The 24,976-nt window shown below is 41.5% G+C and overlaps 1 protein-coding gene across 1 annotated transcript; it reads right to left on the bottom strand.

Annotated features, from left to right (window-relative positions):
- Nucleotides 1-11,373: 11,373 nt before the first annotated feature.
- On the bottom strand, nt 11,374-23,415 carry LOC123427660 (pumilio homolog 1-like). Its single transcript, XM_045111756.1, has 9 exons — nt 23,062-23,415; nt 22,401-22,591; nt 13,587-14,080; nt 13,244-13,385; nt 13,031-13,138; nt 12,450-12,662; nt 12,255-12,365; nt 11,907-12,107; nt 11,374-11,814 (listed from the first exon to the last, which is right to left on the bottom strand). Exons 2-9 carry the CDS (start codon nt 22,575-22,577, stop codon nt 11,590-11,592), a joined length of 1,671 nt encoding a protein of 556 aa, XP_044967691.1. The 5' UTR covers nt 22,578-22,591; nt 23,062-23,415; the 3' UTR covers nt 11,374-11,589.
- Nucleotides 23,416-24,976: the final 1,561 nt, after the last annotated feature.

The following is a 24,976-nucleotide window of genomic DNA, read 5'->3' as shown; positions in this document are numbered from 1 at the left end:
ATGTGATACAAGTGACGGGTTAGTATAGGAGTTGTGTGATATTACTCCTTGTATCCGTGTACCAGATTGCATGACCAGATATTTCGGGAATTCATAGGTGGGAATTCAAGTAGTTACTTATAGGACATTCTTCCAACAAATGCATGATGTTAGGTTGGGGTTCGACATCTAGTGGATTCGTTTGTTCACGGTCGACTTACAGCGGTACACGTTGTGTCTTAAAGAGTCCTTGTAGCTTGCTACGACTCGGGGACGCTTCGTATGTCGGGTGCACTGCCTTGCACTTGATGGCTACTGTAAAATCAAGCCCGTGCGATCCTGTCCACGAAAATATCGGACGAAATCTTTCTCATGAGTTTGTTCTGGCTTGTTTCGTAAGCCACACCATTTGTTTTGTTGAACTATGGTAATTCAACTTGTTTCAATGTCAAGTGGTGATTTCAGATCTTTCCTAATCTGTGTTCTCATATTTTTATGGAAATGCAAATTCTTTGATCAATCAGATCGTCGTATCAATTCCATTCAACCGGTGTGTTTCTCTCCAAGTGGATTCAATCCTCTCCAATTTGTCAAGAGCATTCTTATTCCATCCGGAGTTCATCTCATCTGCCCCAAGTCGTCTTTGTTTTTCCCCGCCCTCCCGCCCTTTTTCCAAGCGCATTCATTCCATTGTGCTTTCGCTATCTCTTCTTCCTTTCGTAACCAGTGATTCATTGTGAAGATTCTCACGAGTCGAGTTCATCATTTCTTCATTTTGTTCTTTTCCGGTGAATTTAATTCAGATATCCGTGTTCATCATATCCCTTTTATCCTTATAATTCTTTCCCATGTTGGAAATTCTTATCAGTCTTCTTGTTATTCATTCCTCTCTTTTCTATCCGGAATGTTAAAGATATTTCAGTAGTTTCTTGTTTTCAATTCTTTTAATTATTTCGAGGTGCTAACCTCATCTAGTTCTCTTTATACCGGTGCAATATCTCTCTTCTAAGCAATCTTTTCTAACGGTGGTTTCTTTGAGTGGGCCCATAACCCACAGGTTTTCCCAGGATCTTGTGTGGCTCTTTTAATCATCCGGAGATCTTTAATTCTTTTCAACTATGATGTAAGTATGATTTTCATCAGTCATATTCATTCTTCAAGATCAGTTGGAGTTAATTCTCATATTTGGCTCAATCTTGTATTCTTCTTTATTCCGGAGGTCTCAGCTATTCTTGGTGTTGTTCCTCGTCATCATTCTTAGCTTGCAAATTCGAAGGAGTGTTTCTCTCAGTCTTTTTCCATTCTTGTGAAGATTGTCATCTCAGCTTCGTGTTATCATCTTGAATTTGTTTTCAATCATGAGTAATCCCTTTCTTGCTATCCGGTGCATTTCTGAGTTGTTTTTTTTATTTCTTGTTCCTCCGAAGGCCATCATTTCTGAAGATTCTTCGTTCTCAGCTTTCAGCTTTCATCCTCAAATCTTCTCAATTGTTGTCTCTTCGTTCATCTCTCAATTATTCTGGTGTCTTGTTTAAATTTCTCTCTCAGGTGGATCTTGATCTCTTCATTCTCATGTGTATCCATGCTTTCTTGGTATTCCCATTCAATTGTGAATTCTTACCGGTGCTTCCTTCAATTATGCATCAAGTGGTGCTTATCTCTCTGTCTCTTCAAGATTCTTTCAAGAAGAATAAGTTGTACGCTAAATCCGTTGCTTGTCATCAGTTTAATTTGATGAAGGATGAGCATAACATAATTCTTATTCTTGTCCTTCCTTCTTCCAAGAGATTTTAAAATTCTTCTTCCGGAGTGGCTGTTGGTATCAATTTCTTTTCTCAAGTGTTCTTATCTTTCTTTTCCGGAGTTCCAAGTTCCTTTAAGTATCTCTTTGTGAGGCTTCATCTAAATCTTCGCAAGGTCAAAATCTTATTCTTTCATCCTTCATATCATTGCATCGTTCATTTTTATACGGAGGTCCTTCATGGTGGTTCATCATGATATCAATTCATTCTCAAGTATTCTACAAGATTCTTGTTGGAGAATCTCAAGGACCCTTTCTCTTGCATTTATATGTGCAATTGTTCTTCCTTTATCCTTTGAGGTGGTATTATAGCCTTCTTGTTAGTGTAGGAGTCTCGAAGAGATTTTATTTCAAGAGTGAGATAATTAAACCCACCAATTCTATGTTCATGAGATATTTTCAACCCATGATTTCTTCATTGAGCTATCTTGGTTTGGACTTCACCTAAAGCTTTTCCTATGGATTGTTGCTATCATGGTGCTTGTCATTAATCCCAGTTCTCAATGCACCCTCTTGGTGTAAGAAGTTTCGATATCCTTGCTTTCTTCTATCCTTGGTTCTTGTAGTGGTTGGTGGTCACCTCATATTGGTTGAGATGATTTTCATAAGCCCACTACTATCTTGTTCTTCTTCGTTGTTAGTTTTCCAACTACTAAGTCAATTCTCTTATTCCGGAGGCATTGTGATGTTGCTCTTTTGGGTCTATCTTGTTGTTCTATCAAGATCATGGTGTTCCCTTGCTCTATTTAGTTGTTGGTTGTGTATATTGTCTATTTCTTCCACCTTTTCGAAAACAATTGTCCCATTTTCCTACGGAAGTGCTGCCGAAATTTTCCGTGAATTCTTGCTTCTTTCTCATATCACTCCTCATCGCCTTGCAACCTTCAAGGATCGTTGGTTTCACTCGTTTGTCAAAGAAGCGACTAAGTTTACCTCTTGTTCTTTCTCATCCTCTCCCCCTCTCATTCTTGGATCTCGGGGCGAGATCCTCTTGTAGTGTAGGAGAGTTGTGACAGCCGAGACCGACGTTCCAGAAGATTCCCCTCTCTTTCCGTTTTCGTCGTGTGTCTATTTTTATTTGTCGCATCATCATCGCATCATGCGCATCATCTGCATTGCATCGGCATCTCCGTTGCCGCTCGTTTTCAAAACTTGCATCCGTTGTTAGTTGCCGGTTCGCGTCGTTGTCCGTTCTGAGCCCGACCGCACTCGCACGCGCCCGCGGCATCGTCAAACCCTGTTTTAAAAGTGTGCGTAAAACTTTCTCTGATCAGGTTCAGATTTGACATGCGGTCTTATTTTAATATAGGTAGGCCGCCTGTCAAATTTCATCGCGGTCGGAGTCCGTCTCGTACCCGAACAGTCGACCGTAGCGGCACCGTATCCGGTCTACCGTCGGACGTCTTTCGGTGTGTTATAACTCGTTGCCGGGTCGCCCGTTTTCCCTCTCATCTTCGCCTAGCCCCTCTGCACAGTGCGTCGACCCTATGCGCGGCCCAGTCCGAAAACCTCCCGAAACCCGAACCGGGCGGTCGTGACCGTTGGGTCCGGATCAACCCCGTTTTACCCTAAACCATCATCGGTTTGTCAATTGAACTCCCTGACCTAATAATCTCGACCGTTCGATTTTAATCAAAGGGTTAAGATAGACCTAAGCTTAGCCCACTTCATTATTTAAGCATCCAACCCTAGAACCTAGCGGTCTGTCCCATCCAATCCTCCTCGCGCCGCCACCCACCTCCTTTGTATCCGTGCCCGACCAATCCCCGCAGTCTCTGGCCTCCTGCTCGATCCCGAATGGATCGAGGCATCCATCTCCCTGGTTCCATGGATGACCACAAGGAGATCGAGTCCCACGACCTCCTCTGTTTCTCCCCTAGCGCGAGCAGGCAAGCTCCTCTGCCCAAGCCGGCGACCAACGGCAGCAGCTCCCGCTGCACCCTGCTACCCCGGCCTCCAGCGCGACCGCTGCCTCGACCTCCCAGCGCCGCAAGGCCCATGTCCTTCTTCTCTTCCCTGTCTCACTTGTTCTCTCTCACACACATTTCTTTCTCTCTGTTGGATGTGCGCAGGAGCTACCCTGCCATGGCCATGCCCAGCGCGAGATTTAGTCGCCGCCGAAGCTCCTGGGAGGCGTGTAATGACGGGAATCGGTCCCTGCAGACCTGACCCAGCCCGATCCGGTGATCCCTGGCCCGATCCGACGATCTCCGTCGGCGTGCCCCCGTCTTCCTCCTGCTGTGCGTTGACCTGCAGGAGCTCCCCATCCCGCGCGCCTGCTGGCCTTGGACGTGTCCAACACACGCAGAGGAGCCGCACGAGCAGCTTCTGCTCCTCACCCGTGCCCGATCCATGGAGAGGAGCTCCCATGCGTCTCCGCGTCGACCTTGCCGCCAAGCCTAGTGCGCCCCTGCTTCCTTTCCCCTCGTTGTGCTCTCCCTCTCTCCCCTGTCCCTCACCTCTCTTCCTCTTCTCTTTTCTTCTTCAGGTACAGCCAAGTCACCATCGGCCAGGATCTCCGAGTACGTGCCGCCCCAAGCCACCTCGTTGCCGGGAATGGAACCCCCGGTACCGAAGCTTTTGAACCCCGCCATTTTTCGTGCCGCCGGACCTCATCCCCAGGCCGATTCCGCCATGGCATCCTCTGCATCCCGACCTGCAACAAAGGTGTTCATGTTCAGTTTCGTCAGGTTCGCGACATGGTCTGGTCTTGTAGCACGCCACCCGTATTTCAGCGTAGTTCCTTCATAGTCCAACTGGTTAGAGTGGCAATATGCGTCCCAGAGATCTGGGGTTCGAATCACAGGTGTGGCAATTTATTTTTGCCTATTTCCGTTGATGTACCTGTAGAGGTGCTAGCCGAGTTGGTTAGCGTAGTAGTGCTACCTCCTCCTGGAGGTCCAGGGATCAAATCACCATGACTGCATTCTTTTAGCTTCTGCATTTATTTTCGTTTTCATAGTTTAAAGTAGTGCATCTGTTTTATGTTCAGCCTTGCCCCTTTGAAATCACTAGCATCTGCATGTCATCTTGGTTCCCCTGTCAATCCACATGCAGGAGGTCCTGGGGTCAAATCCCATAGAGGCCGAATTATTATGTTTTTTTTTCTTTTCCTTTTCTTCTTGTAGTTTTTTTTGCTAGTTGCAGATACCCCATAATCTGCCTCCGGCACATGGGGAACCCGGTAATCGGGATCACCCCATCATTTTGTTTGAAATGATATGCACACACCTCCAATTCGTTGCACCGGTATCTCGTCGAGCTATCAGTACCGGAACGTGTTGTGACTGTCATTGCATGCGTGATGCATCCTTGGCATACAATCTTGTGTTGCTCGTATCTTTTAGTTCGTAACTCCGTTGGAATTGGTCCATATATGTAAATGGACTAGTATGATGTGTAGTTTCACGTGCTCCACTTTGTTTCGCTGTTTAACAAACTTAAAATGTGATTAGAACAAATCTGGACAGAATTAGAATTTAATGCGTGGGGTCATTTCGGAGATGCTATATGTCATTTCCGGCCTCATTTAAAATGCCTAGGTAGGTAGTTTAATTTGTGCTTCACCCCGTGCCATGCTAACAACTTTTTAGTATTGCCGTGTAAATAAACGGGAGTGAACTAATAATTAAATGTGGAGTTTCGTCGATATGCAACTCGTTGCATATCGAGCTTCACTTAATGTGTAGTGTTTGATTGTTGTGATTGTCATGCCTTGCATTAGACCGTTCATGCATCATATGTGTCTTGCATCGTGTGGTTATTCTCGTGTGTTGGTGCTTGTTTCCGGTTTCCTCCGTCTCGATAGAGTTCCGCAAGCGTGTCGGATGTGAGGACCGTTCGACTACGTCGGTTCGTCTGCTTCACGGAGGCATACTTCTTCCAAGCGGGATCTCAGGCAAGATGATCATTTCCCCAGATACCATTCCTATCATTGCCATGCTAGTTTTACCGTTTCTATCGATTATGTCTCGTTGCCTACCACATGTTAAATAGCAGCCCCTCAACAATGCCATGTTAACCTTCAACCTGTTCGACCTAGCAAACCACTGATTGGCTATGTTACCGCTTGCTTAACCCTGTGTTAGCGTTGCTAGTTGCAGGTGTAGATGCTTCCATGCGAAAGCATGGGTTCCTTGTTATATCACCATATTATATGTTATTTAATTTAGTGCACCTATATACTTGGTAAAAGGTGGAAGGCTCAGCTTTTCTAGCCTGGTGTTTTGTTCCACCTTTGCCCCCTTAGTTTCGGCTACCGGTGTTATGTTCCATATATGAGCGCTCCTAACACGATCGGGGTTGTTATGGGGACCCCCTTGATAATTCGTTTTAGATTAAAGTTGGTCTGGCAAGGTCCAACTTTGGTACTACATTTGCCTAATAACCTAATAATAATGCATAGGGACCCACCGGCACCCGCGGACTAATTTAATCAACCCCCGGGCCAGTGCTCCACATGAGTGTTGGTCCCACCTGAGCGATGTCCGGCGCCCCTCTGGTCATCCGGAGGTTTAGCGATCCCGACGTCTAGCTCATCCAACGTGTCCTGAGAACGAGGTACGCGACTCCTATCGGGATCGTCGACACGTCGGGCGGCCTTGCTGGATTAGTTTTACCTTTGACGAGATATCTTGTGCATCGGGATTCCGGTGATGCTTTGGGTAATCTCAGAGTTGAGGTTTTCCACTAGGGAATCCGACGAGATCGCGAGCTTCGTGATTGAGGATTTCTATGTGGCTTGTGGTAATTTGTGATGGACTAGTTGGAGCACCCCTCCAGGGTTAAATCTTTCGGAAAGCCGTGTCCGCGGTTATGTGGCAACGTGAAAACTTTGTTTAACACTGGTTCTAGATAACTTGAAGTTAATTAATTAAAAATATGCCAACTGTGTGCGTAACCGTGACTGTCTCTTTCGTGAGTTCCTTCTCCGATCGAGGACACGGTGGGGTTATGTCTGACGTAGGTAGGTGTTCAGGATCATTCATTTGATCATCAGTAGTTCACGTCCGTTATGCGTAGATTTTCCCCCTCTTATCTCTTGCACTCGTAAGTTAGCCACCATATATATGCTTAGCCGCTGCTGCAACCTCACCACTTAACCATGCCTCACCCATTAAGCTTTGCTAGTCATGATACCTTTGGAAATGAGATTGTTGAGTCCCGTGTGGCTCACAGATTACTACAACACCAGTTGCAGGTACAGGTAAAGGTTACATGACGCGAGCGCGTTGATTGTTCATTTGAAGTTGCTTCTTCTTCTTCTTCATCGATCTAGGATGGGTTCCAGGCCGGCAGCCTGGGATAGCAAGGATGGACGTCGTTCTTCTTTTGCCGTTTATTTTCGTCCGTAGTCGGACCCTACTCTTACTCTTGATGAATATGTAATGTACTGATGTGACTCTGATGTAGCTTGTGGCGAGTGTAAGCCAACTCTTCTTATATCTCTTCTTTTCAGTACAGGTACTTGTAACGATATCCATTCTTGCGACACGACGAGATGCGCTTCTATCCCTGACGAGGCCCTCGTGCCAAATTGAGGATAGGGTCGCATCTTGGGCGTGACAGTGTTGCATTTACTCCTAGCTGCTAATTAGTACTCCGTTATACTACTTATATATGCATGCATAGTGTGAATGCTATTTTGTATCCCATCTCATAACCAATCAATAATTACCTAGGTTTCAGAAAATTTTCAAACATGTCTTCTAAATCGTGACGGAGAAAGTACTAAACTAGCACCCTCCATTACTAAAGGATACACCAGAGCAAGTTTGCACCAACGCAAGATGCACCACTCACAAGATGTACACAGTACTATTTCTATAATAACTGTGAAGTACACAATACCGTTCTACTTATAGATATTGTTCACACGTACATATACAAAATATAATTTATTCATACATCATCATTGATTTATACATTTATATAGGCCGACGAGTAGCAAATCTATCTCCGAGTGTTGGACTAAAAACCCATATATCTACAGCCACGAGCGAGAACCTATAGGGTATCATGTACATATCATGTTTTTTTTTTTAATTTCGGGTATTAAAAAATATCAATGAAATTGCATAAACTTCTGCCAATTCAAAAAATGTTCATGAATTGAAAAAATCCTAAAAATTCAAAAAATGTTCATGACTTACAAAATAGTTTATTCATTCATAAAATATTCACTGATTCAAAAAATGATCATGCATTTCATAAAATGTTCGCTGATTCAAGAAAAATAGTTTAATAAATATTCACAATTTAATAATAAGTTTTTGCAAATAATATAAAATTTCTATTACTTCATAAAAGGTTCGCAAATCTTTAAATAAATTCGAGAGTTTGAAAAAAATCATGATTTCAAATATGTTCATGAGTTATTCAGTCCATGCATTAGATGTCCTATACTACTAGGCATGGGCGTTCGGTTAGACCGACCAAATCGGTTCGGTGTCTCGGTTTATTCTGAATTTCGGTTTCCTCATTTTTCTGACCGATCGGTCTTGGATGAAATCAGAAACCGAGAGTTCGGTCCACCAACAAATCGGTTCGGTCCACGGTTATAACCAAAGTGACCTGATATTTTTGGGGAGGAAGAAATCAAGAGTCAAAAGTTGGGGCAAGTAAACAAAAAATCACCAAATCAATCATAGGATGCGTAGCACACAATGCTTATGGAGGAATGGTAGGAGGAAATGGCGCTCGGAACTCCATACGGGCAGCCAACCGTGAAGCAACGATGGTCGCGAGCACACGACTGCGAAGAGCGATGGGCGTCGTCCTCGGCTGCACAAGATCCATGGGCGGTCGACGCCCGCAACTGCGGAGGACTCATGGATGCAGGTGCGCGGCTGGCCGCTCCTGAGATTGAGTGAGGAGAGAAAATGGAGGCGGCGGCGCTATGCGACTTGCGTGTCGGAGGCCTCAGCCCTCGAGCTAATCCAGAAAAAGTGTGGGGTATGTGTTTCTTTAGATGTGTGCTGGGAATAAAGAATGAAAAAAGGCTTTGTCCGTTGTTGCAGAGTCTATCAACGTGGATGGGCCATTGGGCTTACTCAACTAATACAGTGTAGTTCGACACTTCGATCATTAGGTTACAACGACCGGACTCACCGATGTAATTTCGGTTTCTGCCAATCACTAACCGAATGAACAACCGAAGCGTCGGTCCTCGGTTTTTTCGGCTTCGGTCCCAGTTATTTCGGCTTCGGTCTTCGGTTCTCGGTTTTTATGCCCACCCCTATATACTATGCTTTGCAAACTGGGAAAAGACACAACATTCTTGTTCGGACCTGCCCATATCCGGTTGGCCTTTATTTTTCGTTTTCCTTTTCCATCTCCGTTTATTTAATAATTTAGGAACTAAAAAAAATCGGTAAAAAAAGTAAATGAGAATTTTGAAATAAAATGTTCAACAACTCATAAATGTTCGTGGATTGAAAAAATATTTGCTATTTTTAAAAATTATACGCATTTTCATAAAATATTTGCAATTTTGGAAACAAATATTCAAGAAGTCAAAAAACGTTAATGGTTTTTGTAATACTTCAGATATTAAAAAATATTAATGAATTGAAAAAACTGCAAATTAAAAAAATGTTCACGAATTGAAAAAAGTCCTGAAAGTTCAAAAACTTTCCGTGACTTACCAAATAGTTCAATAATACATAAAATCTTCACTGATTCAAAAAATGATCATGCATTTACAAGAATATTCATGGAAAATTGCTTGCGAATTAAATAAATTAGTTTAAGAAATGTTCTCTATTTAAAATAAATGTTTGCAAATAGCATAAAGTTGTCATCGTTTCAGATAAAATTCGAAAATCTGTAAAATTTGAAAAACATTTGTGATTTCGTATGTTCATGAGTTATTTTTTCATGATTTCAAAAATTGTTCACGGTTTCACAAAAATGAAAGTGATATTGTATCTCGGTAATGCAGCAAAATATATTCATGACCATTGAAGATTATGATTCTTTTTCTCCCATTGCAACGCATGGACCGTTTTGCTAAATTATTAAAAGGACACCCGATGGAGTGGTGTAGTTTGGACTAGATGGCTACCTTTGAGAATAGTAGAAGGAGTAAGGACGCGGAGTTTCTGCTCATTTGAGCTCGGTGAAAAGTAGAATCAAAAAATATTCAAAAAATCTATTTTTTTTGTGGACAACATTGATAAAAGTTTTAAATGTGTGCAAAAATTTGACCTAAAATAAAATTAATATAAGGCATGGCAAAAAAAAGCAAAACCAATATTCGATTTTTTTTGAATTTGTTTTGATTTCTTTTTCCATTTTACTGTTCACCAAACTTATTTGAGCTCGGTAGCAGAATGGCATTTCTCAAGGAGTAAGCAATCACCAGACTAGATGGCCATCTTTGAGAGCTCTCGAGATCACTATCTCAACAAGTACTAGCTACACTCCAAATCGAAAAAAATGTCATTTAAAAATTGTTTGCTTTTGAAACATGTTAGTATGTAACTTTTAAAATTTATTCACGTATTTTAAAATGTTTATGTAGTTTTAAAAAAAGTGTTCACGTGTTTAAATAATGCTCATAAAACTTTAAAAATGTTTACCCTTTTCTTAAAAAAAGTTCATGTAAATATAAACAGGGTTCACGCGCTTCAAAATATATTCATAATTTAGAAAATATTCATGGTCTTTAAAAAAGTCGATGCGATATAAAAAGCGTTCACATGTTTTAAGAAGAATTGATGCTTTTGAAAGACGTATACACAATTTAAAAGGGAGTGAGCTTGTGAGGGGATGGTGTATAGACTAGGTGTAGGCGTAGCTCGGTAAGCGGGCCGTCACGTCTAGCTCGACTAGATTAGTTTAAAACATATTAGTCATTTACATATGATAATATAGTTCAATGACATATGTATGGTCATTTAGTCACATTGCGATAAGCCGAGAAGGAGGATAAACGACAGGACGAATTAGGTGCTATGTTTAAATAGATAATGTGGATCTATGAAGGGGTCTTGTGTCGTGTTTATTGTGCTCAGAGCAATTATTATTTTTTCCATTATAACGCACGAGCACGTTTGCTAGTAGATCTATAAGGTACGTATATACCATATGATATACATAAACTCATTTGTTCGATCAATGCAAATCAAGTTTTTGTTTGTTATTTTTCTTGTGGGAATAACACGCTAACCGAGGACAGTAGGAGTGCATAAGTCAAGCGAATAAACTGACCAAAATATAGCGGCGTGCATGGAAGGAGCTGCCCTGCCCTTGAGTGGAGCCGTAGACCATTCATCCTAGAAACTGACAATGCAGTTGCCATCTGACACAGTGCCTACGGCCACGCCTTCGACGCTGCGAGGCCCAACACATTCTGCCCACCACAACCTAAATGATGCATCACCCCCAAAACAATAAACCTAAATGATGCATCAAGTGATATATAAATATGTTTCTCAATTCAAAGCCTGAATGAGTCATCTAGCTACATAGAATATATTTTTTACTGCCCGATCGCCCTGGAACATGCATGCCTGGTGAAACCAACCAGCGAAATAGGTTAAATCCTAAACTCAACTGATCAAGCCCGGATGAAATGTTATAGTAAACACTACATAATGGTAGGCTGGGTACCTGACAAATCATTAGACAAGAGGAGGTTATATATAGTTCGGTTCTCCTTTAGACAAACAATAGAGTTCACCTAATAATGGGGAAAGCAAAAGCAGCTGATTCCACCTTAATTCAATTACTGTCGATCACTGATGCTCCAGGAAGAACAAGTGAGACATACAAAGCAAACTGTTGTCATAAGAATAAAAAAAACACTAGGCGAACCGGGACGATGATGTTTCCGCAAGGGAGTCGGGGGACGGTGCCATGGCATCGAGGAGCCTCTCGACCTGCGCGATGACCTGCCTCCCATGGGCGTACTTGACCAAATTGTCTTTGTCGCGCCTCACCACGTCCACGATCATGTGGAACTGCCACTCGTTCACCACCTCAATCAGCTGCTGCACCACATAGGTTGCATACTGGTGGACCACCATGCCCTGCATGACCAGCCAACCACGCATGATTAGTCATGTTGTATATCTCGCTAGGGATATCGAGTAACAGCGGTAAGATCTCAAGAGGCACATACCAGGAGATGGTCCACAGTTTGACCACCACCTGCACAAAGGATTTCAGTTATGACAATCTTGCGATCCTGGTAGCCGCCATAGAGTAGGCACTTCTGGATTACTTTGGAAGAGTGCTTCTGGTGGCTCATGTGTACTATTTTCCCAGCAAATTTCAACACAATAATTTGTCGATGACGAGGTCCTCCATGCTCCAAAATGTACTGCAACATGTTGATAAAGCGCATGTGAATTGTTCGTTTAGCTGCGACACCATTTCATCAATTACAAAGAGTGTGGGTTTCTGTTGCTCGACGCCCATGGTACCCCTCCATGGAACTTTACCAATTACAAACGACTCCAGCCTTTACCTGCACAACGTAGTTTCCATATGGGTCCATCGACAACTCCTTTACACAATCAAGAATCTCCGTGATAAACCTGCCCATAATTTGAGGATCCTTGCAGAACTCCAGCATTTTCTAAGGCGGGAGGAATAATTAGTGAACAAGGTGCAAAAAATGTCAAAAGTTAGCGGCAAAAAGTGCAATGTCCGAACTAACAACCTGAATGACAACGAATCCGAGAGGATGGGTGGATAACATCTTGGCCTTCCCACATAACCGCCTATAGATGAAATGGATATACTGTGGCTGCACACACTCCATGCATTTTTGAACGGCATGGTTTGCATATTGATCACAAACACATCTCACTAGGTTGCTATCAAGCTCCTTGGCCATCTCTAGTTTTTGATCAATATCGCTTATTTCAAAAGCCTGAATAAAGAAACACCATCCGTGACCAAGCTTGCAGCCAAACAATATGGCATATCAGGGTAAAAAAAATTGAGCATAATGAAACATAATCAACTTAAACTATTAATTTATGCATTCAACATTACACTATATTTATAACAGAAGTTGTCTAACATAATGAACTAGAGAATAAATGAGAATGAGTAGGTTTGACTAAATTACATTCTATCTTACATGAACATTTCACAGCAGAGACCTTCCAAATATAATTAATTGTGCAGTTTTGCAAACTACAAACACACCTTAATTCCTTCCAGCATGATTCTCAAAATAAAAATAAAAATTCCTTCCATCATGAGATGTTAGAAAAGATATAGTGTTCAGCTTACCTTCTCGATCACCCGACAGCCATAGAGATTAAGGCTTAGGTCTAACACATGCCCCATTAGATTAGCAATGAGTATCCTGAAGTAGACTGGTGGTCCGTGCTCAAGAAGCTACAAAAAAAATTAGAAGGTAAGTACAGAAGTTTATGTCCGATTAATCTCAACATCCTTAGAGACTCAAGATACAAAATTCCACAGGAATTGGAGGAAGAAAACCTTTTGGATAACATAAGTGGGAAAGGCATCAGTGGCCAGTGTAAGGATGTGCGGCGTGATTTCGTTATATAGCATAACTATCTCTCCAGTAGTTGCTTCGTCAAGTTTCTTCTGTATAAAGTAGCTCCCAATTGGGTCAGCACTGCATGTCCAACACAATAAAGGGTAATGGACTGTTTACCATATAAGTTCGCGTCGCAATTTCTTCAAGAAACGCAGAGCAAAACAAGAAGCGTAAGCCGTGTAACCTTAAGAATATACTGACTGAAACTGATGCTTAGTACTTGTGTCATCTTAGTATATAAGGTAAGTACGAGGATAAGGTTGTATGAGTTCTGTGCACCTGAGAGCAGGTACGTGGCCCTTGATATTAATGAGACGCATTGACTGGTTTACTGGGTTCTTGATCAGCTGAAGAAGTGAATTGGACTCAGAGTTCCCAGGAGCATTTACACTTGGCACACGGCCCTCAGAATATGCCATCTCAATATCAAGAGCATAGTGATTCTTCAAAGCCTCGGGGGACTGACGCCATAGTCTGCAGGGTATTTCCTGATCTGGGTCAATCAACGCACGGAGGCATGCCTCCTGCATCGCCATCATATTAGCAAACCTGCTAGGTGCTCTCCTTGAAGAAGATGATGATGATCGTGCACGCAAATCTTCAACGATATCCATATTCGTTAGTGGAATTTGGGAATGTGGCTCAGTATAATCCTTGACTACACTGTTCGTAGAGGCAGAGGAGTTCACATGCTGAAATGGATCTATGTATGTGTCGCCAATTTGGGGCAACTTCTGATTATGTGGAGTTGACACTTCGCTCTTTGGATCATCCTGAAAAGGAAACAAGGGTAAATTACATCCATATGTCAGATCTATGATACTGATCATTGTTCACTACCCAGTGGATCACATTGAGTGTAGAGTCGATGGCAGTTAACTTTCCTCAATGCAAATTTTATCTACAACAATCAGTGTTTCAACATTCAAGATAATAACAAAAACTGAAAATTTGGGTTTTTTGGGAAAAGAATTGTTATGTCGTGTAATATAGCATAAATGTAGTGTTGCCAGATTAAAATCAAGAAAAAATGTAGGTAATTTGAGCAATACAATCAACCAATCACACAACATCAGTTTTAATCATGCTAATCCAATTTGCCCTGCAATTTAAAAACTGAATAAAAAAGTTGACCAGAAGTAGTAGAGAGCACTAGGAGGTTCAGTGTAACCTCCATCTCAATCAACCGAATAATCTAGTAATTCAGCAAATTGCAACAAAAAAAATTCAAGCATAGTATAGGGAATGCATGGTCCCCGTCAGTATGTTCATCTGGTAGCACCAAGACGCAGTTGAGACGAAAATTTCTCACATATATAAATGAAGGGAGCTGATTCACCACCATTTGATAAGAAAAGCATCATCCATGAGCTCGCGATGATGCAAGCGATCTCATGCTCGTATGGTACCACTAGCTCCTCCCATATCTAGTCATGTAGATGATGGAGATGTCGTACGGCGGCATGACAAGCATCAGAACACGTTGTCACAAGGTACCACGAACAATGCGGAATGTTTCTCAATCTTTGCCCCATCGAAGTTCACGAGGAATGCGGCTCCCATATATAGTGGAGTATGGCAAGATAAACATATATGGAGAAAGGCAGTGAAAATATGGGGAGAGATCTCAGCCAAAGATACGACTGATAAGAGATGAGAACGATCCAGCAAAAAACAGACTACTAAGAGCATCTACACCCGCTTACCTCTAATTTGAGCCATGAAATATCCGTAGACGCTCCTATTCAGTGATCGGGTATGTCTGTTTTAAGCCTCTATTTGTACGTCCATGCAGCCATACTTCTTTTTTCATATGTCTAATCACTTGCACGTGGTTGGAGAAGATAAAGGGAGAAGAAGAAAAGAATAAATTAAGAAAAACAAAAGGTCATGGCCGCGTCCTACGTAGCGGACTGACCGGCCCGTACGTGAGCCCTCATATTCTTCCTATATTTATCCTCGATATAAGAGTTTCTAGACAGTCCGGACATATATGGATGATATGAGGGGTCTGGTTAAATTACTTTTTCTTCCTCTCTCGTCATCGACCAAGCGCGTCCTTGGACGTTTGAGGACGACTTGAGGATGGCAGCTGTAGATGCTCTAATGAAATGCAAGGCCGCATCATGGGTCGATTCTATTGTTTATGGAAAAACCACCTAAGTGAAAAATCATTACGTATCCCTCAAAAAGTATTTCATATCCTAAACAAATGTGCGGTCATTCGTGTTATTTGGAGAAAACAAAAATCTGCATTACCGAGAACGACAAGAACAACCTAGATAGCGAGGGTCATGTCTCTAGATACCTAAACGCTCCTTCATAATGTATCCTAGAGACAAGCACTGAAATGCCTTTTTAGATTGACAAGGAATAAGAATAAAAAGAACAAGAGATTACGGTCTACTTTCACAAATTGAGATGGTTGAATCGACAAATTCATGATCAACCTTCTTTATGATGACTCTGGTGTAACCTCCAGTGTTCACCAAACAGAAGCCTAGATCTCTGACGGATGGTTTCCACATGAGAATAGGAATATTATGTGGAGATCGATAATCGATTGGCGGTGAGAACTGGATACAATAACTCAACATGAAGCATACATGGCGCAAGTGGGGAGGGGGGGGGGGGGGTTATGATTTGTGAATAAGTGGGCACAAGAGAGGACTACCTATTGATGCAACGACTTTGATTCGGAGAAGGAAGGGCAACTATGAGATCAGGGGAGATGCGATTGAATTTATTTATTTAGTGATGGGGAGATGTAATTGAATAGGAGGGAGAAAAGCTAGAACTACCCACTCATGGCCATGATGGGCCGCCTATCCATATATAGGTATCGTGCATGGTTTGGGTTGTAGGATTTTTGGCCTACCAATTCACATGTCTCTCTATTGGCATACTGATGCACTATGCCCACTAACCGAACCCGCCCACTAACCGAACCCGTGAACGATTTGAGAGATGACTCACATCATTCATTTAGTTTATGATTGCTTACCACATCAGGGTGTGGTTTGGACACTAAATTTAAGTGAGCATGGTTGCAACTTGCAAGCAATGACCTTCAAGAGGAAATGACCATGGATAGACTTGTGATGCTAAAATCAATATAAATTATGTATGGGTGGGTGTGATAAATTCTATAGTAGCATCATGGCAGTTGAGAAATTTTTACCATGTCACATTGAGATCTTGTTCATTTGAAACTATAGATGTTAATAGTTAGTACCTTGAGTTTTATAGGAAATAACTGATGTGAGGATGGTGTATTAAGTCGTATAAAAGGTATGTTCCATACATGGCATTGGTCTTACAATGTCATCTTGTTATAAGATGTTTTGTAGAAGCAAACCCGCATAGTGTCATGCATGTCATAACATTTATGCTGAAAATTAAAATATGGAACAAAATGTATAATTATCCTTCTTAAAAAATAAACTATTAATACCAAGTCAAACCCTCAATTATACTTCATTCTTTGCCTGGAATTATTGCTTTCTAATTGAAGCAATTCTTGTAGTGTTTTTGTAGAGTGGCATTTCAAAAAGGGATTTTTTAACTCAATTTTCATAAAGAGTTTCTATGAATGGATTTTGTAGAGAGATAAATGCACCATTGGTCACTCAACTCTTGTGAGATGAGCACATTGGTCATAATTCTCTTAAAATGTGATGAACCGGTCACATTGGTTTATTTGATGAGTGAACTGGTCATTCCGTCATTTCCAACCATAATGGGTCGACATGGCATGCTGACTCAGCATGGGGCCCACAATGTAGTCACGTGGGACGCATTTAACTTGTAACACACATCCTTGAAATAAGTTGAGATCCATTTCCCCCAAATTTCCAAATTGAACACGAATATCCTAACCCTTCGCAAGTGGCGATGGTAGCGGTGGTGGAAGGTGCCCTGCATGACTGTGTGGACCACATCAGTTTGGTTTTAACGACGACAATGGTTGGACCAGGAGGAGGAGGTGTAAATATGGGCGGCACGAGAGGGCATAAGTGCACGAGGGAGGAATGGAAGCCAAGGTTGTATACTACTAGTGATCGAAGGAAGCTCTCAGGTAAGTCATCAACTCCTCTCTCAAACATCTATGCATGGGTCCTCATTTTTTTCTCAGAAAGATTTCATTATTAGGAGGAGGAGCTGTCGAATTTGACTTTGGGCTACCATACCATTTTGATGCCGAGTTGAATGGTCTAGAGATCAAGGCAGACATGTGCAATTACCTACTTGACCTTGCTCACCGTGTGGCAAACGAATGCAGTGACATCATCTCAAGGTATTTGTGGTGCCAATTTGAGGTAAATTGTTCGATCACCCCCCCCCCCAAATGTTCTTGACAAAATCAAGATCAATAATGAATATTCTATCAAAAATACCAAAGGAGCATGATATTAATTTGATGTCGTGTTTTGTCGAGGAGTGAATCAAGTCCAGGAGTGAATGTTCAATACAATGAGTAGGCTTGAGGCATGTTCTCCTATTTGACATGGAGCCCATGTCTTTTGTTAATGAATTAGTTAGATGGTGTTGTCCTCTAGTGCCAGGCTCTTCATCTTCCTTGTAAAGGGAAGCAAAGGAAATCTTGTTAGCCACCCGTTGCTCCTCATAGGCAAGGCGCTCTGCTATGATAGTGTGGTGCCTGATCTCCTCGGCTTGAGCAATCAAGAGAGAGAGAGAGAGAGAGACTGCGAGAATTGCCTGGTCGAACTGTTGTTCTGTCGCTCGCGGGCCTCCTCTTCTTGCATGGTGAGCATGGACGCCTCATACGCGGGTGTTGGCCACCCAACAACCATCTTCTTGGCAGGGGAGAATTTTTCTTGCTCATTGCCTTCGGCGTTGTTGTGCAGTTGTGCCTGCATCACCTTGCAAAGATCATCTTCCTCGACGTCTTCCTACTCAATTTCTCGTCGGTTAACATAGAGTTATGATGTTGTTAGATCGACATCAGAGTAGTCATAGTAGCCGCCCATGCTGGACGAGGAGTCAGACGTGTAGAACTTGGATCAACCCATGCTAGATGAGGAGTTGTCCTTCCCGGTCACTGGAGCAAATGTGTTGCTTGGCTAGAAGCTTGTTGATACACAACAAAAAAGTAGAATGTTGTTCGAGAAGTCATAATCCAAACACGACAATTCCGACTCGTATAACCATACAAGATATTTAATTACACTTGAATAGAATTTATTCCATTCAAAGCATCTTTATTCATGTGTTACTTATTAATAGAGTAATAATATGGATACAAGGTGTATGCCCCGGGTGTCCAATCACGGAGTTGCAATCACTACAACTAGCCACCACTTTGACCAGACAAGGTGGTCACTTGGTGCTTCCTTTGCAAAGCACAATATTTAGTTAATCACCGCAACTGGGCCGAATAAAATACCAACCACTAAAGGTTGAATCAGCGTTCGCTCCAATAAGTAGGCTTTGGGAAGTGAACAATGACAATGAGGTTGCTTCATCCTTTGGGCATATTGAGAATAATTAAGGCTTCAAGGACCAAACCTTGCCTTATATTATAGAAATACCCCCCCCCAATTATGTAATGGGTATTTAAGCTTGGGTTGCATGCCTCTAAGCCATTGGTCGTTTACCTATTGAGGATTTTTACTCTTGATGCCTTTGTGAACTTTAACTTTACATACTTGGGTTAATGGTACACAACCAAGTAATTTGTTTACCCCTTTCGATTAACAAGTGTTGCCTTTAGAGGTTATGCTTCGTTAACCATGAATGGGTTAACCTTTATTGTCTCAATTCGAGTGTTTCATGTTTTTTGTGAAGAATGGTGTCAAGGACACTCTAAGCACATCCTAAGAGACAAACACAAGGCCTATGACTCAATGTTTGTCATGATGATGTGGTCTCTATGGCATGAGCGGGACTCTAGGGTCTCCCTGGATGTATTGATTGATAGCAAGCCCTTGTCACAATTCAGACACGAAATGAATGGGAGAAGAACCAAACACAACTAATTTTTTAATGTTAAGGTAAAATCTGAGATGATTGCACTGATCGAGCACATTGCAAGAATGTGTCCTTGGTTGCAATGCATACCTAGAACAACCAAATGTTGATCTAGTGTTATGAGGTGGCCTATGCTTGTTGATGGCTTCGAGTCTGAAATGTGAACCAAAAAAGTGCGGTTCTCGGATGATTCCATCCCCCCCCCACCAAACCATCTCGCACGTTCACTTCATGCTAAGCCTATCGATAGAGCCGTCAACAAGTGATTGTGTAGTCGTGACCTCCATCTTCATGGCATTTAAGATACATGTATTTCATGATCAACCATCCTTGCTTCAACCACCATATTGCCAGCTTGCCAACACCACTTGCCCCACCACCAATTATTTGATATTCCCCATCTTTGTTGGCGCCTTGGGGATTTGTTATTTCTTCAGTTGTTACAGGTTGTTTTGCCACATCCACCTTAGACCTTGAATGTTTGACATTTTATATGTCTTTGACAATATCTTGATATGTAAGGCAATACCGTGTCAAAATGTCCCCAGCAATCTTGTTCCCCGCCCAACCTTTCTGCATCTCCTAATCTCCTCTTGTTCGACCACACTAGAGCAGACCATGGCATGAGAGGTCTCCAGGACGAAGGCAACAATGCCCCCTAGAGAAAGGGAGGATATAGAGGTGTTGGATAACGTACACCGCAACATTGTCGGCATCTATGGTGAGGTTTGCGCAGGGTCGGATCCTTGTACGTGACCTCATCTCCTTATGAGAGGCTATCTATATTCAATAGAGCATTGCTCGACAATGTAGTAAACAGAGCCGTATGGTGCAACCCTTACGGTAATGAACACGACAAGGTTATTGTCAAAGGGATACACACATAGGTCCCATTTAACATCGACACATCAAGAGACATCTTCTGCCCTTTGCGGGAGTATCTAGGTATGTCGTTGGTGTAGTATACCGAATGCGGATCGAGGTGCCTCCTTTGTCCATCGAATTCGTGGATGGTGAACCCCCTAGCTTAGTTAGAATTGGACAGATTAAATTAGAGAAGGGATTTTTTGTGCATGCCCTGCCCAGGTCACTGCATCCATGTAGGTCACCACCATCATGCCCCGACTCCATCTAACGTGGAGGCAAATGAAAAATTAAAGCGGGCTTTACTAATTTGGACCATAGGCCCAATTAGTAGATCTTTCATTTCACCGGGAAGGCTACTTCCGACCCACTAAGGAAGAAAACGAGCGATCCAACAACCAATCTCTAAAAAAAATGGCCCAAGACCAGGATATTTTCTTTCATCTCCCTTTTTTGGTCGGAGCACGAGGCGTTTTCCCCTCATAGAGATCACAGTAAGGATATGCATTAATCTTGAAACCCTTACTACAAAAAAGTCCCGATAGGTACAAGCAATAGTTATCTTAGGAATGGATAGAAAAAATACCCTTTGTTAATATAAAATAGTTTTGAAAATAATTTGGTTCACTAGGCAACCACATATGCGGTAGCTATTAAGCAACCTACCATAGTAGTAATTCAGTTGCAACTATAAATTATGGTGGAAAACATACCCTGCTCTAATTGAGTTTTTTCTTAAACATCATGCTCTCATTGAGTATATGTATAACGTGGTACCATTAATGATGTACCAAATAATAATATAGTACGATACCATTGGGAAATTAATGACATTATTTTATATGGAAAACTATTTTCAAAAACTCCGATGCGGGGGTATCGAATGCGGATCGAGGTGTCTCCTTTTGCCATCGAATTTGTGGATGGTGTACCCCCTAGCTTAGTTAGAATTGGACGGATGAAATTAGAGAAGGGATTTTCTGTGTATGCCCTGCTGGCCCAGGTCACTGCATCCATTTAGGTCACCACCATCATGCCCCCGCTCCATCTGAGGTGGAGGCGAATGAAAAATTAAAGTGAGCTTTACTAATTTGGACCATTGGCCCAATTAGAAGATCTTTCATTTCACTAGGAAGGCTACTTCTGATCCACTAAGGAAGAAAACAAGCGATCCAACAACCAATCTCTAAAAAAAATGGCCCAACACCACGATATTTTCTTTCATCTCCCTTTTTGGTGCGAGCACGAGGGTGTTTTCCCCTCAATAGAGAGCACCGGAGGATATGTATTGATCTTGAAAACCTTACTAAAAAAAGTCCCTATAGGTACAACCAATAGTTATCTTAGGAATGTACAAAAGAAATTCTTTTTAAATATAAAAATAGTTTTGAAAATAATTTGTTTCACTAGGCAACCACATATGTGGTAGCTAATAAGCAACCTACCATAGTAGTAATTCAGTTATAACTATAAATTATGGTGGAAAACATATCCTGCTCTCATGGAGTTTTTTTTCTTAAACATCCTGCTCTCATTGACTATATGTATAAAGTGGTACCATTAATGATGTACCAAATAACAATATAGTACGATACCGTTGGGAAATTAATTATATTATTTTATATGGAAAACTATTTTCTAAAATACTCAGAAAAAATTGAGGGATTTTCAAAATACTCAATGAATACTAGAATTCAATAGTACCTCCGGCCCACTACAGAAGTAAGCATCCCCAGCCCACTACAGAAAATCATATGGAAAGTTCCACTACCATTAATTGGTGCCAAATATATGTAACACTACAATAGAACTATGCTATTAGCAGCCCGAGTGCTCCAATTTGGACTATATCTTAATCATGAAACCTACTCAAAAATATGATTTGACACCTTATTTATTGAGGAAACAGAGAGATACCATATCATAATCTAGATATAACTTTCACACCAGAACCAAAAATATTCATATATTCTCTCTTATAAGACCCATTAAAAGAGAGATCTTTTAGATACAACAATAATATACAATCCAGACGAGGAGCTATATCTAAACACATATATTAAATATATACTGATATAGTTTACGATATCTGCGGAATAATTCCGGCCCTCTACGGGAGTAAATTCATTATACTCCTTTAATTATCAATATGCATTTATTGCAGTAAATTAATATCAGTTTAGGATGCATGATATGTATGATGTAATCAATGATACGCGTGAAGAATTAATTAGTTACCTGTGCCTGTAAGATGTCAAGGAAAAGGCTCCTGTCACGTTGAGAGCCGCCAAGAGCAGTGGTAGTAGCATCGTCCTCCCATATCTCTTTGCCCCAGTCTATCCCGCTGCCACGATGGAGATGGGACGCCGTTCGCACGTAATCGTCAACGGCCTTGGATTTGCCTTTGTTATCCATCTCTCTTTAAATTTCTACATACACATTACAAGAGGGTGTAAACCACATGATTCTTTTCCACTTAGAAAAACTACACGCACAAATTTAGTCCATTCGAACAAACAAGAGCAAGAAACAAAGTATGTGCACAAAATTGATGAACATGTACTAGTTCGAAAATCAGATCTAACTAGCTACAGGTAACATGTCGAAGAAAACATGGCAGATCTAGATAAAATATGTCCAAGCTAATACTCTAAATGGGAGTTTAATCGGTGAATAGAAACTTAACTACACACAAGATCTGTTCTAAACCCTTGTGTTGCATATACTTAGCCTTTCAAACGAACACAAGCATGAATTCAACATGTACACTTAATACAGATAGGCTAGAGAGAAATATATAGCGACCGAAAAAAGATCAGATCTACCACTAGAAATATCAAGGAGACGAGACATGGATTAGATCTAGTTAAGAAGCACAAGATATGTATATACGACTTGCCTTGCGTGAAATTAAAGGAGAGCCCGGTGGAGTATACAAGTAGTAGAGGATCTTCCGTGGTTCAAAGGAACACCAATATGCAACTAGTCCATGATGTAACCAGAAGAGGATGTTTTCTGGTTTAAAGGAACACGAGTAGAGCCCGGAGGAGTATACTGAATGACTTTTTTGGGAATGTGATTGTGGGAGCGAGGGAAATATAAGCCGGGGGAGGAGAGGTGCACATACGTTTCAACTGGAGAGTTGCTAGGTGTATGCGAAGCCAGAGTATAGGCGTACGTTACTTGTATCAGTGTATCACCACCAGCGCGGCCGAATTGCTGGCTTGCTGCTGCTATTGCGCTTCTTTCCAGCCGTCCGGTGCAGAAAAGGACACAAGAAAACATAGTTTTTAGAGACGCTTGTGACTATATGCATACTCGCAAACTATGCTTTGAATCAAAGATCAAGAAATTACAAGGTAACTGAAAATATATAACTAGTAAATGGTACGTACAATGCACGTTGATATCCGGTCGATATGAGGTAGGGTATTAATTGAAAGTTTAAGAAAGTAGTATTAAATATATGCTGATATTAGGTAGGATAGTTTTGAAAAAATGTGGGGTATTAATTATAGGTTAATTATGTTATTAGTGATAGCGTTAATATTTGGGATGGTATTGATTGCATGCTAAACATATTGAGTACTCACGTTGAATCAACTAGGTCGTTGGATGCACATAGTTTGATTGCTGAGATTAATTGGATCTGCCCCTTTAGATCTTTCAATAATTACAATAAAATCTTTTGAAAATAGCGTCTTCGTGGTATCAATCTTTGCAAGATGAAGTACCGCCAAGACCTCAATTAAAAAATTGCAATTAGACCTATGCAGTCCCCCCCCCCTCCCCCACCCATCAGGAGCTTGATTATTAATAATGGTTTTTTAAAGCTCATTCAATCGTCCATCATAAAAGATATGAAGCCTTGAGTAATGAATACAGTTGAGCGTGGATGATCCCAATCTTCACCATAATGTCGAGGAAAGATTCAAACTGCATGCAAAATATGGCCAACAAAAGGTACATCCCACAATAACCTAAACTCATCTTATCATAACAATTGGCTTTGCGAGGACACTCGTTCCCTAGGTTCGTGACACAAGGAAAAGAATGATGTGTTCATAACACATGTTCATTATAGCCATGCAGCTTGTTACGACGACTACATGATGTTCCGTTAGAAAGTTAATCAAGAGGAAGTGACATAGAGGTAAAACAAGTTGCCACATGATGACGAGTTGATGGATATACTTCTCGCCCCTCGTTGGTTACCCCAAATGAAAGGTGGAGATGTAGTCATCAGCAAATTTCCCTTACACGGGGACTGTAAAGTTTATCGAACCAGGAGGACTCTGAGGATCAACAAGTAGGTGTCCCCTGCTCTGGCGCTAACAGAAGACGTGGACCTGCACACACAACAAATAACTTTGCTCCCAATGAGTTCAGAGAGGTTGTCAATCTCTCTAGTCTTATAGTTTGCAAAGAATCAAAACACAAGCGGGAATAGCGATAGTGATTGCAACGAAAAAGTAAATAAAAGCGGTAAATGGTGGAGGTGTAAACAATGGTGATAATATGGACCAGAGTCCCATGATGTTCACTAGTGATGTCTCTCTCCCAAAAGACGATAAACAACTATGCCGGGTAAATAAATTACAGCTGGGCAATTGACAGAATTATAAACGCACCACAATGCTAATCATGCTACAAGAAAGTTAGAGGCTCAAAAGTAATGGGCAGTACGCCAAGACAAGTAGACCGTTTATCCATCAGCATCTACTCTCTAATCATCCATCTTGAGATATCTATCCAGAACATCTCGCTGGTATTAAGTTGCGAGCCCCACCCAAAGTGTAAACTCAAAGCAACAG

This window comes from Hordeum vulgare, chromosome 2H, assembly GCF_904849725.1.
Source record: "Hordeum vulgare subsp. vulgare chromosome 2H, MorexV3_pseudomolecules_assembly, whole genome shotgun sequence".
NCBI lineage: Eukaryota > Viridiplantae > Streptophyta > Magnoliopsida > Poales > Poaceae > Hordeum > Hordeum vulgare.
Note: the sequence above shows the minus strand (reverse complement) of the source record. Positions and strands in the feature narration are given on the sequence as shown.

What these genes read in the sequence shown, in the direction of transcription:
- LOC123427660 (XM_045111756.1), bottom strand. Translation starts at nt 22,577, where the DNA reads ATGGATAACAAAGGCAAATCCAAGGCCGTTGACGATTACGTGCGAACG. An exon ending in CCACTTATGTTATCCAAAAG is followed by an intron (nt 13,139 to 13,243) that starts GTTTTCTTCCTC and finishes TTTTTTTTGTAG; the next exon opens with CTTCTTGAGCACGGACCACC. An exon ending in ATGGAAACTACGTTGTGCAG is followed by an intron (nt 12,108 to 12,254) that starts GTAAAGGCTGGA and finishes AACATGTTGCAG; the next exon opens with TACATTTTGGAGCATGGAGG.